At 33.9% G+C, this 19,018-nt stretch overlaps 1 protein-coding gene across 1 annotated transcript in view; it reads right to left on the bottom strand.

The window, feature by feature from the left end:
- LRRIQ1 (leucine rich repeats and IQ motif containing 1) overlaps positions 1-19,018 on the bottom strand; it is a 201,070-nt gene that overhangs the window by 167,148 nt on the left and 14,904 nt on the right. Inside the window, exons 6-9 of the mRNA XM_036252998.1 lie at positions 15,335-15,409; positions 10,768-12,393; positions 4,047-4,199; positions 2,562-2,712 (exon numbers count right to left, since the gene is read on the bottom strand). Of these exons, the coding sequence (XP_036108891.1) occupies positions 2,562-2,712; positions 4,047-4,199; positions 10,768-12,393; positions 15,335-15,409 (2,005 nt within the window). The remainder of the gene's footprint in view (positions 1-2,561; positions 2,713-4,046; positions 4,200-10,767; positions 12,394-15,334; positions 15,410-19,018) is intronic.

Below are 19,018 nucleotides of genomic sequence, written 5' to 3'. Positions count from 1 at the left end.
AAGCTTCACAAGAAGCATATCCACAGGCTGATATTGGCAGGCACAAAATCCTGCTGAGGCAAAATCCCCTTCATGTGATCAGTGCCTACACAGCAGCCTACACACTGTGTTGGGGGTTGAGTCCTAATGTGAACTAGCTCAAGAGTTGAGCCCATGCATAAATGGACAATCAAGACTCAATTAAAGCAGGTGAGCCCACACAATGAACACAAAGGACATTCTTAGAGCACCAGTTTGGTGATCAGAGAGATTGTGCACCTGGGTCCCACAGGTCACCTACTACATAAGGCCTCCCTACTGAGACTGGGAGTCATAGCAGATCTATCTAATACATAGAAACAAACACCAACAAGCAGCCAATATGGGGAGACAAAGAAATAGGCACCAGATGAAGGAACAAGGGAATTTTCCAGAAAAAGAACTAAATGAAGTGGAGGTAAGCAATTTATCAGACATAGAGTTCAGAGTAATGATTATAAACATGCTCAACACTATGAAAAATGATATAGAAACCATAACAAGGACAAGTCAGAAATGAAGAATGCCATATCTGAATAAAGAATACACTGGAAATAATAAACAGCAGACTCAATGAAGTAGAAGGTTGAGTCAGTGATTTGGAAGACAAAATAGAAAAAAAAAAAATCCGATCAGAGAAGGAATAAGAAAAAAGACTTAAAAAGAAATGAGAATAGTTTAAGGGATCTTTGGGACAACATAAACATAACAACATCCACATCATAGGAGTACCAGAAGGAGAGAAAAGCGAGAGCAAGGAATCAAGAAACTATTTGAAGAAATAATGTCTGAAAACTTCCCTAACCTGGCAAAGGAGAAAGACATACAAGTCCAGGAAATGCAGAGAGTCCCAAACAAGATGAATCCAAAAAGGCCCACACCAAGACACATCATAATGAAAATGACAAAAGTTAAATACAAAGAGAGAATCTTAAAAACTGCAAGAGAAATGCAGTCAGTTACCTACAAGGGAGCTCCTATAAGACTGTCAATTAATTCCTCAACAGAAATATTTCAGGCCAGAAGGGATTGGCATGAAATATTCAAAGTGATAAAAACAAGTATCTACAACTAAAGCTACTTTACACAGCAATTTTATCATTTAAAATTGAAGGAGAAATAAAGAGCTTCCCAGAAAAGAAAAAGCTAAAGGAGTTTGTTACCACCAAACCAGTATTACAAGAAATGTAAAAGGGCTTGCTTTAAGAAGTGGAAGAAGAAAAAAAAAAGAAGAAGAAGAAGAAAAAGAAAACACACACACAAAGGAACATAAGTAAAAAAATAAAATAAAATGGCAATACATATGTACCTATCAATAATCACTTTAAATGTAAATACCTTAAATGCTCCAATAAAAAGACATAAGGTAGCTAAATAGATAAAAACAAAATACCATGTATATGCTGCCTTCAAGAGACTCACCACAGAACAGAAGATACACACAGACTAAAAATAAAGGAATAGAAAAAGATGTTTCATGCAAATGGAAAGGGAAAAAAGATGGGGTAGCAATACTTTCATCTGACAAAATAGACTTTAAAACTAAGGCTATAATAAGAGAAAAAGGAGGACACTACACAATGAAAAAGGAATCAATCCAACAAGAGGATAAAAACCTTGTAAACATTTATCACCCAATATGGGAGCACCTAAATATGTAAAGCAAATCTTGATGGATATAAAGGGAGAGATTGCCAGTAATCCAGTTATAGTAGGGAATTTTAACACCCTATTGGCATCAATGGATAGATCTTTCAGACAAAAAATCAATAAGGAGATGGCAGCCTTAAATGACACACTAGATCAAATGCATTTAATTGATATCTTCAGAGCCTTCCACCTCACCAGCAGAATATTCATTCTTTTCATGTGCACATGGAACGTTTTCTAGGATAGACCACAAGTTAGGACACAAAACAAGTCTCAATAAATTTAAGAAGACTGAAATCATATCAAGCAACTTCTCTGACCATAATGCTATGAAACTTGATATCAATTGCAAGAAGAAAACTATAAAGCACACAAAGACAAGGGTGCTAAATAACACGTTACTAAACAATGAATGGGTTAACTGTGAGATCAAGGAAGAAATCAGAAGGTACAATGACCCAAATGAAAAGGAGAACACAGAAACCCAAAACCTGTGGAACATAGAGAAAGCAGTCCTAATAGGGAGGGAAATTCATAGCATTAAAGACCTATTTCAAGAAACAAGAAAAAGCTCAAATAAACAATCAAACTTTACACTTAAAGGAACTTATAAAAGCACAACGAACAAAGCCCAGAGTCAGTAGAAGGAGGGAACTAGTATCATCAGAGAAGAAATAAATGAAATAGAGTTAAAAAACAAAAAACAATATGAAAGATCACTGAAACCAAGAGCTGGTTTATTTCCTTGATAAATCAGGATAAAATATTAAATAATTAAGCATTAACAAAATAAACAAATAATGGATGGTATGCTATTCTTTCAAATGCATAAATGAAACAAAATGGAATCATGAGAAATAGATGTCTATATATTAAAATTCCATTGCTCTCACCAATTCGAGTGATTTTATTATGTGAAAGTTCAAGATCTTGGATATTAGTGCAGCCATCCATACCATGCAAAGAAGTCAGTTGATTTTTATTAAGAAGAACAACACAGAGATTTTCCAAATTTTCACAGTTGATAGTCTCAATATTATTTTCCTAAAACAAGGAACAAATGTTATTGGTTTTATTTCAGTGGCTTATTTACAAAATTTAAACCCTGAAAAAAGGACGAGATGTAATCTCCAAATAAATATCTAAATCTCTAACTTTTAAGATAACTATGCAAAATGTTATATTAGCTAAAGAAAAATATTGAGTAACCAAATAAATAATTAACTGATTTTGTATTTATTAATAATCTTAATATATAGAAAATACAAAGACTCATATAACAACATATTTCAATCTAAATGAATAATAACATTTGGTCATAGTTCCTATACAAAACTGTTATTTAAAAAAATAATAATATCACTGAAAAAGTTGAAATCTCCTCTCTTCCCCTCCTCAGTCACTTCCTCTGTATCATGAATTAAGTATACATCTCATGCATAGGTTTATAATTTTACTACACATATGTGTCTAATACATACATATTGATTTCAGTGTCAAGATCATGTGTCAAGAATGCAACAGCAATTCTCTTTTTTAAGACCCCAGAAAGATAAATGAACTTTTATGTATCTTAAGGGTATAATCCCACAGCATCTCTCTCAAAGATATTTATGAGTATAGCCTTTGTCTAATGGAGGGAACTTAAGAAGCATAGAAAGCTCACAGTGTTTTAAAAGAAAATCATATTGGTAAAAGCACCACAAGTTTGAACTTAAAATAATATAAATCAAAATTAAAAGAAGCCTTTAGGTACCCCCCGACACACACCTTCTATGGTAAAGAAACTGGCTGAGAACAATTCTCAGCTGCTACATGAAACACTTCTTGAGGACAAGGAAGTATGCCTTGAGGATGGAGTGAAACGCCCAGTGTGCAGAATTAGGAGTCACAGAAAACCATTACCATGGAGCTAAACTGAGTCCTTATTAAGGAACAGATGAACTCCCAGGGTACCAATCAGAAAGAGAAGGTATTTTAGACATTCCACCCCCTCCTGCCAATTACCTAGGAGATCCAATCAACACAATATGAAGCAGAAGAAATGCCCAGACGATCCTGGCCTCCATTCATGGTCACCAGAACCATGAACAAATAAAATGGTTGCTGTTTTAATTTACTAAGTAATATGGTAATTTGTTATATAGTAAAAAGTAACAAGAACAATAATCTACAAATAGAGGTACATAATTTCCAGGTCATACTGCCTAATTATTTTCCCTCTATGGTTCGAAGAAATTTTGGCCCTTGATCTCTACAGCACAAGTTACATGTTTTTTTAGTAAATGTTTTTCCCCCCAAATACTCATTTCTGAAATGCAAAGATTAATCCATTTTATATTTTAATACAAGATAAACAATGAGAACAGAGGACATACCTGTACATCAATGTACTTCAGTTTTTTGCAGTTATTCAGGCTGTGCAAAGAAGTTAAGCCACAGCGTCGAAGAGAAAGAAACTGAAGATTTGTGCACTCTGCCAGTGTGGAAAGACTACAACCAGGCAAATCTTGAAATGTTACTCTTGTAACCTAGAGAATTCCAGAAAATTGAACATTATCTAACAATAACAATCTCTGAGTTCAGAGCAGATCATCTATCTGAGCAGATCATCTCCGCTTGGATCTGATTTAAATGAGATGATTCTCTGCTTCAAGTCTGAGCCTGATGCCATAAGTTGATGAGACTTTGGGGTCTTTGGGACCTGAACTATGGAATACAAACAACATTCTCTTACAAGTCCTCTATACTATAAAGGTATGAATCATTCTTTATTACTGAATAATGTAATATACCCAAGCATATAGTATCTGTGGTAAAACAAATCATGAGTGATAATTTTTTCCATATTTTTCAAACATTTGAAGACCATACATTCGCAATATTTCATATTATTGAGATATTCCTATAGACTCATTACTTCATAAAGCTTATTTTCTTAAGGTACCTTCTGTCTTTTTGGTTTAAGTTTTTTTAACTAAAGAAAACTCAACATCAAAGAATATATTCAACTTTATGGTAAGTATATTAAAGACTACATTTACTGTTCTACAAGAATATGTCAGACAGAAATATTTTTGGATTACAAAAAAGCACTCCACTTATAAAACTCAAGAATTCTCACCTAAGTTAAAGGGCAGTGGAGTGATGTAATAAATGTGTTGGTTTTTACTGTAATTGAGACTATGCACTAAAATAACTATATAAATCACTTTATAGTAAGTGATTTTTGACATATTGCCACATCAAAAATCCTAAGGCCAGGTTTCCCATGTGCTGAATAACAATTTAAAAAGTATTGCCCTGGTCAGTTTGGCTCAGTGGTTAGAGTATTGGCCTATAGACCAAAAGGTGGCAGGTTCAATCCCTGGGCAAGGACGGGTATCTGGGTTTCAGGTTCCATCCCCGGCCCTGGTTGGGGTCACATGAGGGAGGTAACCAATCAATCTGTCTCTCCCATCGAAATTTCTCTCTCCTTCCCTCCCTTTCATTCTATCTAAAAATCAATGGAAAAATATCCTTGGGTAAGGATTAACAACAACAAATTATTAGCAGTGTTGGGGGAGGGGCATGGCGGAGGGATTGAACAAAAAAGAAAAAAAGAGAAAGAACTCGTGGACAGGGACAACAGTGTGGTGGCAAGGGGGGTGAGTGGAGGTGTAGGTTAATATAGAGGGAATAAATGGTGACAGAAAAATTAAAATAAAATAAAGGAAAATAGAGTAAGAGAAAATAAAAATAAAAATTATTAGCTTTATAAGAAGAGTCTAGTATATACCATAGTCAACATAGAAATTCAAAAATTGTTCAGTTGAAATTGAAAGCATTATTGCTTCAGAAAAAGTGAAAAAACATATAAAATGTTAAGTTCCATAACTCCTCTTCAGATAAAAATTTCCTGTGCGTGGTATTAAACTAAAAGTTTTTAATTTACAAATGTACATGAATGAATAGGAAGACCACATGTCCATGAATGTATAAATAACTTATTAAGTCTACTCCCTGCTTAAATAGCAAAAGCAACAATCAATATTTTTTAAAGTTTGGGTGAATAAAAGTTTTTAGTTTCATAATTATTTTAGGAATTTCTCAATTGTTCATAATCTAAACATCTTTTATTAGTGAAAATATTTTTCAAGAAAAAGGGTAAAATATATCCACTCCCACTGAAACAAAAGTGAGAGAATATGTCAGCACCTCCAGCATGTATTTTAGGGCAGAAGGAGGTGATACAGATGAGAGACCTAAGAGGGAAGTAAGAAGGAAGATCAAAATAAGTGTTAAGTCAGAAAAAGAAAGACAAATTCCATATGATCGCACTAATACATGGACTCTAAAAGACAAAATAAACAAACAAAACAAAAACCAGCTCATAGATACAGAGAACAAATTGGTGGTGGCCAGATGAGAAGGAGCTGGGAGACGTGTGAAAAAAGTGAAAGATTAAGAAGTCAAATTGCAAGTTACTAAACCAAACAGTCACGGGGATGTGAAGTAGAGCGTAGGGAATATAGTCAACAGTGTTGTCACAACCATGTATGGAGTCGGATGGGTCACCACACTTATTTGGGGTGATCGTTTCTGTAAAGTATATAAATGTCCAAGCACTGTGTTGTACACCTGAAATTAATATAAAACTGCATGTCAGCTGTAATTAAAAAATAAATCTATAACAACTTTTGAAACTAATGTTTATATAGCTTCTTAGAAAGAAAAATATTCATCCACTTGTGACCAGATAACTGCTGAGTAATGTCCATTTAATTTGTCCACAAAGAAATACTATAAATTCTGTATTTGGAAAACTGATTCTACACTAAAAAACTAACACACTTTTTCAAATTGAACACCTAGAAACTGAAAACTCTGTAACTGCAGCTTTACAGTAATAAATGTTACTCTACCTTATAATTTATATTATTCTTCCTGATTTAATAACATGCTCCTTACAGTTAAATGTATAAACACAAGTAAGTTCTAGTTATTACGATGTGCAATTTGCTAGTTTAATTATGGTGCCGAAGTGACAGCTGCTGCGTGTTCTTGTTAATGGTATCCACTTTTGAATAGGAGGCGGTTCATAATATTCCCTCCTTCCTTTTATTGAAAATGTTTACAATTTCCTTTGGATACAGCAATTTATTCACTACTCCACTCTAGATTTTCCTAACTTATGAGATCAAAACAATGCTTTACATGAATCATTTGCATGATGATGATAAAATAAATAGAAGGGCTCTATGCTCCAAAGAGTAAAGTCGATATATAATTAATTCTCATAGGTGTTCATAACAATGTATGGTCAACGTGAAAAAGAGCAACTGAAAGCATAGTGAATATTCACTAAATGTTTCTTAAATAAATGAATGAACAGCCTGGCATGGTAGTTCAGTTGGTTGGAGCATTGTCCTATACACCAGAAAAGGTGCAGGTTTGATTCCTGGCCAGAGCACATACCTAGGTTGTGGGTTTGATCCAGGGTCCGGCACCTATAGGAGGCAACCAATTGATATTTATTTTGCACATGGATGCTTCTCTCTCTCTCTCCCTAAAATTAATTAAAAACATCCCTGGCAGGTTTGGCTCAGCGGTTAGAGCGTCGGCCCAAGGACTGGAGTGTCCCGGGTTCGGTTCCCACTAAGGGTATGTACCTTGGTTGCAGTTTGTCCCCGGCCGGGTTGGGGTTGTGTGTGTGGCAGCCAGTCAATGTGCCTCTCTCACGTCGATGTTTCTCTCTCTCTCTTCCCCTCTCTCTCCCTCCCGCTCTATCTGAAGATAAATGCAAAAAATGTCCTCTGGTGAGGATAAATAAATAAATAAATAAATAAAAACCAACAAACAACAATAAACTTATCCCCTGGTGAGGATTTTTTTAAATAATTAAAATTTAAAAACAAAATCAATGAACAAACTGAACTAGCTCCGTGGAAAATCTAAATATATATTTATAGTATTCATAGCTTCTTTCCCTTATAAAGGGTAATACACAATATTTGAAAAATTAATACTTTTATGACTTGAAAATGTACCATTCCACCTATAGATCTATAGATCTATCTTAACAAAAAATCACAAATCAATTTTCACCTTAATCATCTCTATTTCCCCAAATCCTTGACAGCTTGTGGTGCATTCATTCTCAATTATTCTTGAGTTCAACCCAAGGTGTGTCAGTCACCTACGATAAACTGAAATTCCAAAAGTAACAAAAGCAATGACTATGTTTCACTTTTTGCAGAACATCTGTTCAGTGCCAAATCTCTGATCTATAAACCTGAAAAAATGATATTGTTTTAAAAATTAGCTGCAGAGATTGAATGCAAGGTATGATAGTGGATTAAGTGAAAGAGAATCTAATCTCAAGTAAGTTGTATACCATCACAACACCAGTTTATTACAACTTGCTTGTATAAGGAAAATGAGGCATGCTTGTCTCAAAGTAAATCAGCTGCTAAAATGTTTGTGCCATGTTAAAAGGACATATAAAAAATTCCTGCCCTGGCAGGTGTGGCACAGTGTCGTCCTGTGCACCAAAGGGTCGCTCCCGGTGAGGGCACATACCCAGGCTGCAGGCTTGATCCCCAGTTGGGGAGCATATGGATCTATGTTTCTCTCTCTCTCTTCTTTCCTTTCTCTCTAGAATCAATAAAAAACATGTTCTTGGATGAGGATTAAAACAAAATTAAAAACCTTAAGCTCAGTACTTTTTTTTTTTTTCTGGTAAAGCAAGTTACCATTAGGAGCAAAATACCAAAAATAAAAAGAAAAGTAGTTAAAACAGTAAAACTAGGAAAAACTAAAATATATTAGTTGTCAATAATCACTGGTCTTCAGTCATATCCTTTTGTGATATTATTGCATAGAGTGGCTGGTCCAACATTTTCAATTTAAGAACTTCTTTGATGGAAGAGGCTATTAGGTAGCTCTCAAAAATCCACTTGCCTTTTTGATCAGATACTTGGGATCCACGTTTGACAATGACTATTATATAAATTAGGAGCTCTAGACTGTATTCTTCATATATAGTGTTTTAAACGCAATAGTCCTATAAAGTAGGTATTGCCCCTCTCAGTTTATAGAGATTAACACAAGCAAAATAAATTCATTACTGAGTGAAATTCCACAGGAGTAAACTTTTCTAAAGGTCCTCTCCAGAAGTACCTTCCAACTATGGCAATGGGTGCTCAGATAAGAACACGCTCTAAAGATAAAAGATTAGAAAACCAGAGTAATAAAGTGAGTCATAGGTCAGTAGTAGTAGTGAATAAAAACACCAAGATAAGCCATCAGATAAGCCATGCCAGAGTCCTTACATGCTGATATTTTACAATACTTCAATATTTATATTGCACATCTGCATATATTTTTCATCTGTATTCTGTATATTTTGAGGCTTCAAGGAAAAATTAAATGTTCGAAGTAGTTGCTTTGAGTGGTGGTCAGAGGACTACAGGATTCTTTAGAACACTGCTACTCCAGTTAGTCAGTGGACCAGCCTCAACAGCATCACACAGGGTGGCTGTAAAATGCGGAACATTGGGATTGATCACCAGACCTAAGAAATCAGAATCAACCTAGGTGATCCGTGTACACATTACTGTTTTGGGGGTTAAGCTCTGAGAAGTGGGTTAGTTCTCACCTTATGTAAATTGACGAGAGTTCCATAGAAAGAACTGAGTGGGCAGAATACCAAAGAGAAAGTTCACACATTTTAATGTCCAAAGGACTGACTGAACAAAACAGAGATCCACAATGAAGGAGAGCACTATGTCTCCCTAACTTGGGTTTTACTTTTGAAACAAGTACACTGTAGGTACAAAGCTGTCACTCATGTTTAGCCAAACAGATATTCATGAGGAAAATTTATTTAAATAAAATAGTTAGTAGCTCATGTCATTACTTAAGAAAGCCTGCAGCAACATCTTTGGGAAAGTAGAAAAAGAATGACTCCAAAGATAACGTAACCAAAGATAAAAAACAGAAGAGCTAATCAGAGATTCTATAGATCTGATGGATATAGCAAATACATTACCTAGAAAAGAGAAGACACTTCAAAGTATTGCTTGTTCTTTACACTGTTCTTTCATACCTCAGTGATCTCTTTAAACCCCATTATCTTATCTTCTCACAAAATACCCTGAAATCTTATTTATAACAATCGTCAAGATTTGTATTTATCTGTATGTTTATTTCTTGAATACCTTTTTCTCTACCACAGTAAGTTCCTAAGACTGAGTTTTGTATTTTTCCCTTTGTTCCAACAGTTAATATTGACCAATCATATTAGACAGATGACTATTTGCTGAGTGAATAATAAAATCATGCATATATATCCATATGAATGTTTCCTTTTCTATATATATAAAAGCTAAAAAAATATTAATACACTTGTGTTTCAGGCCCTAGCTAAATATGTTTTTAAATCATAGCCCTATTTTATATTCCACTATTTGAAATATTCTTCCCTGTTTTTCTACACATTTGTTAGTTTCTGTCTTAATTTTGATGGAAAGTATGGACTTCATAAAAATAGAAAACTAGTTGCATTTGGTGACAACTATTTTAAATGTCAGGCATATATCGACCTTGTTTACATAACACATGACTAAATAATTATGTTTTTATAGAAATTCTCGAGTCTTCTATTATAATCGCTTTCTTCATAGTACTTTTCAAATACAGGGAAATCCATTTCATTCCAAAAGAAACCACTAGGTGGTGCTGTGGCTCAAGACTAAAGCAAACTCCTAACAGTATGAGCTGGGAAATGTCCTATTTCTTCCTCAACCCTACATTCCTAGATGCCCCCACCCCTAGAAACTGAATAATGACTGTAGGGCACTTAAACACAGGTTTCGAGATATAAGTAAAAGTTTTTAATAGTGATTCACTGAAGGAGAAGATGCCCTTAATAATTTAAATTGAGATCTTTTAAACATATCCCCTCTCAAATGGAGGCAAACATTTCATCAGCAACTTCGATGGTTAGGGATAGAATTATTGAAAATAAAATATGCCTTCTACTAAGATTCAAAAAGTTGCATCTAGAAAACTAATTGCAATTAAAGAAGACAATGTATTACAAAAATTACAGAATACCTGCTGCAAAGTAGTCCAGGGGCCACACTGAAGAATTTCTAGTGTATTCAAAGGGGGCAGTGTGTTGGCTGGGCATTTCACAAGTCTCTTCCTCTTAACAACCTTCCTTTGTTGATTTTGCTTGAAAATTTCCAGCCAGGGTTTAAATGATGTTAGCCAAGCTAGCCTCTTTTCTTCGATAGAGGACAGAAGTGTTGGTTCCCGTGTAGAGCAGGTCACAACACTGTCACATTCAGCTCTATCTTCATGACATTCTTCTGGAATTTCTTTAATCTGAGATTTCGGAGGGTTTACTTCTTTAAAAACCAAGGAGTTTTTTGTACTATAGCCACTCAAGTCTTCACAAGAAGCATTTCTACCTAAACTATAATTTTGCTTGTTTATTTCGCTTTCTACATTTATCAGAGAATCGCTGGCATTAAAAATTACGTCACTATCCAGAGCACTGTCTTTTGGGTTCTCCTCAGTTTCTTTGGATTTTAAATCAAGTTCTTTTCCTTGTAGTGTTACATTTTCCCCTATATATTCAGAGTGTTCTAATTTTAGTGGTAGTACATTCTGATTCATTGAAATCACTGAAATGTTACCCTCTTTATATAATGTTCCATTCTGTTCTAACATCTCTTCTTTTTCTACTTTTTGTGTCTTACTCTGTTGATTATCTTTGATTATTTTCTGTGCTTCGTTGTTATTTACCTCATTAATTTCTTGATTATGTCCTACTATTTGAGTTTCTTGTATTATATTCTCATTTATGGCAGCCTTCATGTTTTCTTCTTTTTGTATTGGACAGAATAATTCTTGCAGCTGAAACTGTGCTTTTACATGTTCTTTTAGATCTAGGTTTTCCAATTCAGTTTTTTGATCTATATTTTCATATTTTCTTTCTTGCTTGACCAAGTTCTCTGAACGTTGTTGTTTTGCTAGGTTTTCATTTTTTCCCTCCATTTTGAATTCTGCCAATATTGCTTGGTTTGATATATATTCTTTTAATTGCACTTGTATTGATTCTCTCAGTACAAGTTGTCTACCTGCATTCTCTTCCTCATTCAACTTTTCAACTAGCCTAAGGGGAGCAGCTTCCCACTTCTTTTCAGCCCCTAGCACTTCGGCTATTTCATCCTTATTCTTTGATTTATCTTGGACAGTCAGATTTGTGGTATTATTGTCTCCTTTTCTTATTGCTCTACTTATTATTAGCTGTTTTCTTCCATCTTCTTTTAATCTTATTTTCTCTTTGGTTAGTAGTTGCTCTTTTTCTCGTCTCAGGATATTCTTTTTCTCTTCATATTCTTTTTCTCGCTTTTTTCTTTCCTCTTGCTGCTGCCTTTGTACCTCTTCTTCTATCCTTTTTTCCTCCTCTAATCTTTTTCGTTTTTCTTCTTCTATCTGTCTTATTTTTGCTTCCTTTTCTTTCCACTCTAGTGCTTTTCTATTCTTATTTTCTATTTGTTCTTTTATCACTGGGCCATATTTCCGGTAGGCCACAAATGCTCTATACTTAGTTTGAATTTTTACAGCTGCATTATGCTGCATTTTTAATAAACGCATTTTTTCTTTTTCCTGTAATTCTTCAAATCGTGTTCTTTCTTCTTCCATTTGTAAATGCAAGTTTCTAATAAACTCCTGAAATAAAAATTAAAAAATAGCAGTCAACATAAACAAAATGTGCCATGTTATTAAAATATAATCTAAAAGAGAAATTAAAAACAAATACTAAAACTGAAATAATAAAGCTAGTATAAAATTCTCCTAGAAAAATACTAAAGTAATTTATTTTCAAGGATATTGCATTTTTAAATATTTAGGAGCTTCTATCAAGTTAGTAAGTTGATACTCTAGTATTGAGGAATTCCCTGAGGATAGAAAGCATATGAAATCAAAATGACACAGAGAAAAGGCAAGAGAAATCACAAGCCAAAATCTGCGTGGAGAAAAGAACGCCAACTTTCGGAGGTGGGAGTTCTGATAAAGGGGGCTCCGAAGCTGACGCAGGGACTGCAGAAGCAGGGCGTTACTCTATAAGGTGTGTGATACCAGGAAGGCGAAGTAAAACATCATATAAGCAATATAAAGAATTAGCCTAGTCACACATCTTTTCTTTCATAACTGTTAAGAACCTTGATAAACATATATTGCATTGAATGAGACAATTTGGAGTTAGGTGAGAAAATATCATTGTCACTAACTAGAATCCTAAAACAAAAGTTAACAGCTCAACAAAATTCAGCAAATATTTGATGAAAACTAACAAATGATGTGAGGCAATGAAAATAGTTTAATAAACTATTAAACTAAATAAAAATTGAAATTAAGAATAAAATTTAGGGGAATGATGTTTAAACAGAAATAATCTCTTTAAAAAAAAAATGTCAGTGCTCAAATTTAAAAATTACTCAAACAAAAATCAAAATAGAATGGTTTAACAGCAGACTGTCTAAAGAAAAACTTCTAAATTAGGTGTTTTCCAAAAACAATACACAAAAAAATGGCATGAAATATATGACAGGGCTTTTTAAGTGTAAAGAAGATCAACACAGAAACTCACATGACTAGTGGAAGTTCCAGAATAAAGAACTGAGAAAAACTGAAGAAATAAAAGAATGTTTTCTAAACCAAGAAAAAGGCATAAGATAAAGAGCTGAGGTAACACGAGCACACATGTGCACACACATACACACACACACTACATTCATGCAAGTGGTAATAATAGTTTAGAACCCTAAGAAACGTAAGGTCCCTGAAGGCAGGGGTTATTTTCTATCTGATACAATGCTGTATCTTGAGCACTTAAGAGAAGTGCCTGGCAGACAATAGAAAACCAGTAAATATATATGGATGAATATAAAAAGTTAAAAATCCTAATAGGCAAATTTAAAAAATATACAATAAAAAATATCATTAAAATGTTAAAACTAAATGGTAATAAATATAGATTGTAAATCCAGGGGACCAAATCAGTTTTAAAAGCAAAATAAAAACATTTTCAAAGTTGCAAAGATTGAGAAAATTTGCCGTCCAAAAATGTTTCTTGACAAATGTTTTGATACAAAATACAAAGAATGAAAACTGGTGCAGAAAGTAGGTAAGATTCAGGATTCAAAGAACATTGATGATCAAAACACCATTAACACCTAACACTTAAATCCTTTATTCTACTGTCTTCTTCCTTCCATCATTTCACTTAAGAAGTCAGTTGTTAGTTTACTATTTTTATGTAATGTGCTTTTTTTCCTCTGGATGTTTTAAGACTATATCCCCCATTGTCTTTAATTTCAATAGTTATACAATTAAATTTCCAGGTGTGATTTTCTTTGTATTGATTCTACTTGGGGGTGTCATTAATCATCTTTGAATGTTCAGATTGATTCTTTTTAAAATAATTTAAAACCATTTCAACTGTTATCTCTTCAGACCCATTTCTTCTGCCCCATTCTCCCCCTCCCCAAGATTACTATTATACACACTTTTTTCTTTTCAAGAAATATGTCTCATATTTCCTGTACTTTTTTCTGATTTTTCAATGTTTGTCATCCCTCTGCTTTAATTCAAATATTTTCTATTGACTTTACTTCAATTTCACTAATTTCCTCTCATTCTGTCAAGTCTTCTGTCAAATATCCACTGAATTTTTAATTTTACATACCAAAATTTTCAACTCTAAAATGTACATTTAATAATTCATTATAGATTCTAATTCTGTTTTCATATCACCTGTCTAACTGTTTTGTTATTGCATGATAGTTTTACTTATTTTAATGGCTCTCCTAATGCCAACATTTGGGTTACCTGCAGGTGAGATACTGCAAGTAAGATAATATTGTCTTTTATTTGACATTCATATGAATCTGTCTCCTCACATGCCTAGCCAACGTTTTTTTATTTAAAGATGGACAGTGAAGACAATTAATTATAATATGTAACTGTATCAAATCAACTTGTTTTATACCTTAAACTTATGCAGTTTTGTATGTCAAATGTATTTCAATTTAAAAAATAAGGCCAGTAGAAACCTACTTTTTCTGGAATGTATTTATTAACTAAAGAAGACTTGAAGGAAATACAAAAAAAGGTAATATGTTTAGCTGTATAGCAAGATTATGAAAATGTTTATCAACTTTATATTTGTAATTACTTAAATAATTTTATATAAAAACTGTGAGATAGATAAAATTTAAAATTTAATAAATATATCAATAGAAACATTTTAAATTCAAAGGGGCTATTTAATATATGCAATTAAATATGCTCAAGAAATGCAGTAACTTTTCATAACAATTTTCAATCATAATAAAATGCTCTTAACAGTATGCTTCCTTATGCCTTAAAAGAAATTTTAGAATTTTAATTTTATATAGACATATCACTCACCAACCAGTTTCTTTTCATTATCAGGACATTGTATTTTAAGAAGAGTTGCTAATGATTAGTGAATGTTTAAAGCTTTTTAGTAAATTAAATCCTACACCAGCTAGGCAGTATTATTTTTAAATGCCCATTTTAGGCACAGTAATTTATTTCAAATGAAGAATGATTATCACACTGAGTAAAAACAACAAATCTTTACCTCATGTTGTTTACATTTCTCTTTCCACATTTTCTCTTCTTTATGGAGCTCATCATTCATCTTGTCCTGTTCTTGCTGAACATGTTAATATTAAAATATTAGATTCAAAAGTCAAAACATATTGTTATAAATGATTCTCACAACACATATTTGTAAATAATGGTTAAAACAACTCACTCAATGGTGCTCAGTATTAGTACTGGGATAACAACTTTAATCGCAACCTAAAGTGTCATATAAATAACACCTAGTCCTATTATGACTACATAAAGATGTTTGTAACCTGAGAAAGTTGTTTTATTTATTTGAACATGTTATTCACATAATAAAGAGCATCAGCTAGAAATAGTGATGGGCAATACAAAAATTACAAATAATAATGTTTGTAAGGTGGGCTTTGCATCACAATATTTTTCTCTCCATACCATCCCATCTAATTCACATAATCAACTGGTTCAACTTTTTTTTTTTTAATGGAATGAAAGAGAGAAAGAGAAACATCGATGTGAGATAGAAACATTGATTGGAACCGTGGATCAAGCCACAACCAAGGCATGTGCTCTGACTGGGAATCAAAGCCACAACCTCTTTGGTGTATAGGATGAAGCTCCAACCAACTGAGTCACCTGGCTGGGGCGTGGTTTTCTTTTAATAACACTTTACTAGCAGATATTTTGTTAAGGATCTGAAGAATTAAAAAAATCAATAAAACATAATCCCATTACTCTAAAATTGCCCTTTAATATGGGACCATTCTCACAAGTTCACACATTACTCCAAATTTGGCAGAATAAGTTTATTGCAAGAGAAGAGTATAAAGAATCACAGTATGAATACATGTTACAATTGGAGGATCATGAATGGTTTCATGCAAAAGATTATATTTGAAATGTATAGGCTTTCAAGAGGTTAAACACACATTTTAGGTATTCATTAAATGTGTGTGAACTAGAAAAATGATTACAGCTCTGTTTTTAGAAATCATAATGTCACATTAGATAGAGTTAGAGACAGAAAGCCCAGGAGACACCAATTAGATGAGTAAGGTAGATACTAGCAAAATCCATGTGAGAATCAATGAGGGCCTATGGATAGTGTGGCAGGAGCAAGAACAGGTACAAAGATAAGGTGAACATAAAATTGTCACAAATTGCCAATTGATTGGATATAAAGGTAGTGGAAAAATTTCTTCAGACATTATCTTATATACACTATGAAAAATTGGATGGGATTTAAGAAGGCAAATAACTTTAAAAAGACAAATATCCTGCAGCACTATGATAGATGAGTCTGTGGAAGACAAAATGTAGGGAGATCAATAAATATCAAAAGCTATAAATTAGTACACCCTGAACTATGGAGTAGCAGCAGATATATGGATGAAAAGATGGATAATATAATTATTGTTAAAAAGAAGAGGATAATAAAAGAGACAGAGGAGTCAAAAATGGTCTTCATCTTTCCAGCTTGGACTATGATAGTAGTGTGGCTCACCAAAACAAAGGAACCAGAAGAGGAACATGATTCAGAAAGAAAGAAAATGCACTCAGTTTTAGGTCATTAAGTTCTGAGTGTGAAGTGTCTTCAAGAGATTTATGTAGTTAGTTTACTTTTTTTTTTTTTTTTTTAATAAATAAGATTTGGTTCTGAACAGCCAAAGTTATGAATGAGATTATTGAAAGGAAAACTATATGGAATAAGAAAAGAAGGACAAAGGATGAAAGCCTTGATAGTATCATATTCTAGGAGAAAGAACAAAGAAGCTTAAAATGAATATCAAGGAGGGATTTCCAGATATGTAAGAAAGAGAATCAAGGCAGTGTGGTCCCACAGAAGTCATAGGAAAGAGAAATAGTCAACAATTAAATTTTTCCTGGCATAAAATGTTATAGAGTCCAAAACAGAAACTGAGAAAGAGTCTATGAGTATGGTAACTTAGAAGTCATTGGTTACTTTTTTGTCAAGAACAGTTTCATTCAGTGGGGTGGTGGTAAACACCTAGCAGGTTTAGACTGAGGAAGACAAGGAATTGGATGTAGCAAAAATAACAGTCCTTTAAGAAGCCTGACTATAGTCCTGGCCCCTGTGGCTCTGTTGGTTGAGCACTGTTCCATGCACCAAAAGGTCGTCAGTTAAATTCCTTGTCAGGACATGTGCCCAGGTTTCAGGCTCAGGGTGCATGCAGAAGGCAATCGATTGATGGTTCTCTCTCTCTCTCTCTCTACAAACCAATAAAAATGTATCTTTTTTCAATGATACATCACCTAAGGCAACAGAAATAAAGGAGAAAATGAACACATGGGACTACATCAAACTAAAAAGCTTCTGCACAGCAAAAGAAACAATCATCAAAATGGAAAGGCAACCCACTGTATGGGAGAACATCATTGCCAATGATGTATCAGATAAGGGGTTAATTTCCAATATATATAGAGTGCTCATACAACTCCACAAAAGGAAGACAAAGAACCCAATTAAAAAATGGGCAGAGGAGCTGAATAGACACCTCTCCAAACAGGACATACAAATGGCCAAGAGACATATGAAGAAATGCTCAACATCACTAATCATCAGAGAGATGCAAATTAAAACAATGAGGTATCACCTCACACCTGTCAGAATGGCCGCCATCAACAAATCATCAAACAACAAGTGTTGGCGAGGGTGTGGAGAAAAGGGGACTCTAATACACTGCTGGTGGGAATGCAGACTGGTGCAGCCGCTATGGAAAACAATATGGTGCTACCTCAAAAAATTAAAAATTGTACTTCCATTTGACCCAGTGATCCCACTGCTGGGAATATACCCTAAGAAGCCAGAAACACCAATCAGGAAGAATATATGTACCCCCATGTTCATAGCAGCACTATTTACAATAGCTAAGATCTGGAAACAGCCCAAGTGTCCACCAGTAGACGAATGGATAAAAAAGCTGTGGTACATATACACAATGGAGTACTATGCAGCGGTAAGAAAGAAAGATCTCTTATCCTTTAAGACGACATGGAGGGACCTGGAGAGTATTATCCTAAGTGAAAGAAGCCAAGCAGAAAAAGACAAATACCACATGATCTCACTTATATACGGAATATAATGAACATAACAGTCTGAGGAATACAGTAGACCCAGACACATGGAGGTAGGGCACAGACTGACATCCCTCAGAAGAGGGGATGCAGGGTGGGGGGGTGGGAAGAGATAAACCACAGAACTTATATGCATGTATGCATGACCAATGGACATGGACAACTAAGCTGGGGACGGGGTGGAGGGGGGGTAGGGTGGGGGGTGCCAATGGGGTAAAAAGGTAAAATATCTGTAACAAAAAAATAAATAAAAATTCATATATAAAAAAAAAAGAAAACTGACTATGATAAGTAGAGCTAAAGAGCTTGATAAAGTGAGACATGAACAAATATGATCTCATGGTTTTTCATCTGTTTCTAGGATGAGAGAAAATTATAGATGTTTTTAAACAATAAGAAAGGAGGAAGTTGATAGGGGTGTTTTCATATAAGAAAAAGCAGGGGTAAACTTGGAAATGAAAGAGCAGAGGAGAAGCAGCTAACCTTTAGTAGAAGGAAGAAACTTTTCTTACTGAGATACTGATATAGAAGCAAAGTAGAACAAAAACAAAAACAGTGAGTATAGAGGTTGATGCTAAATAGATATACGATTAGAAAG

This window comes from Molossus molossus, unplaced genomic scaffold (assembly GCF_014108415.1).
Source record: "Molossus molossus isolate mMolMol1 unplaced genomic scaffold, mMolMol1.p scaffold_m16_p_10, whole genome shotgun sequence".
Classification (NCBI taxonomy): Eukaryota; Metazoa; Chordata; class Mammalia; order Chiroptera; family Molossidae; genus Molossus; species Molossus molossus.
Note: the sequence above shows the minus strand (reverse complement) of the source record. Positions and strands in the feature narration are given on the sequence as shown.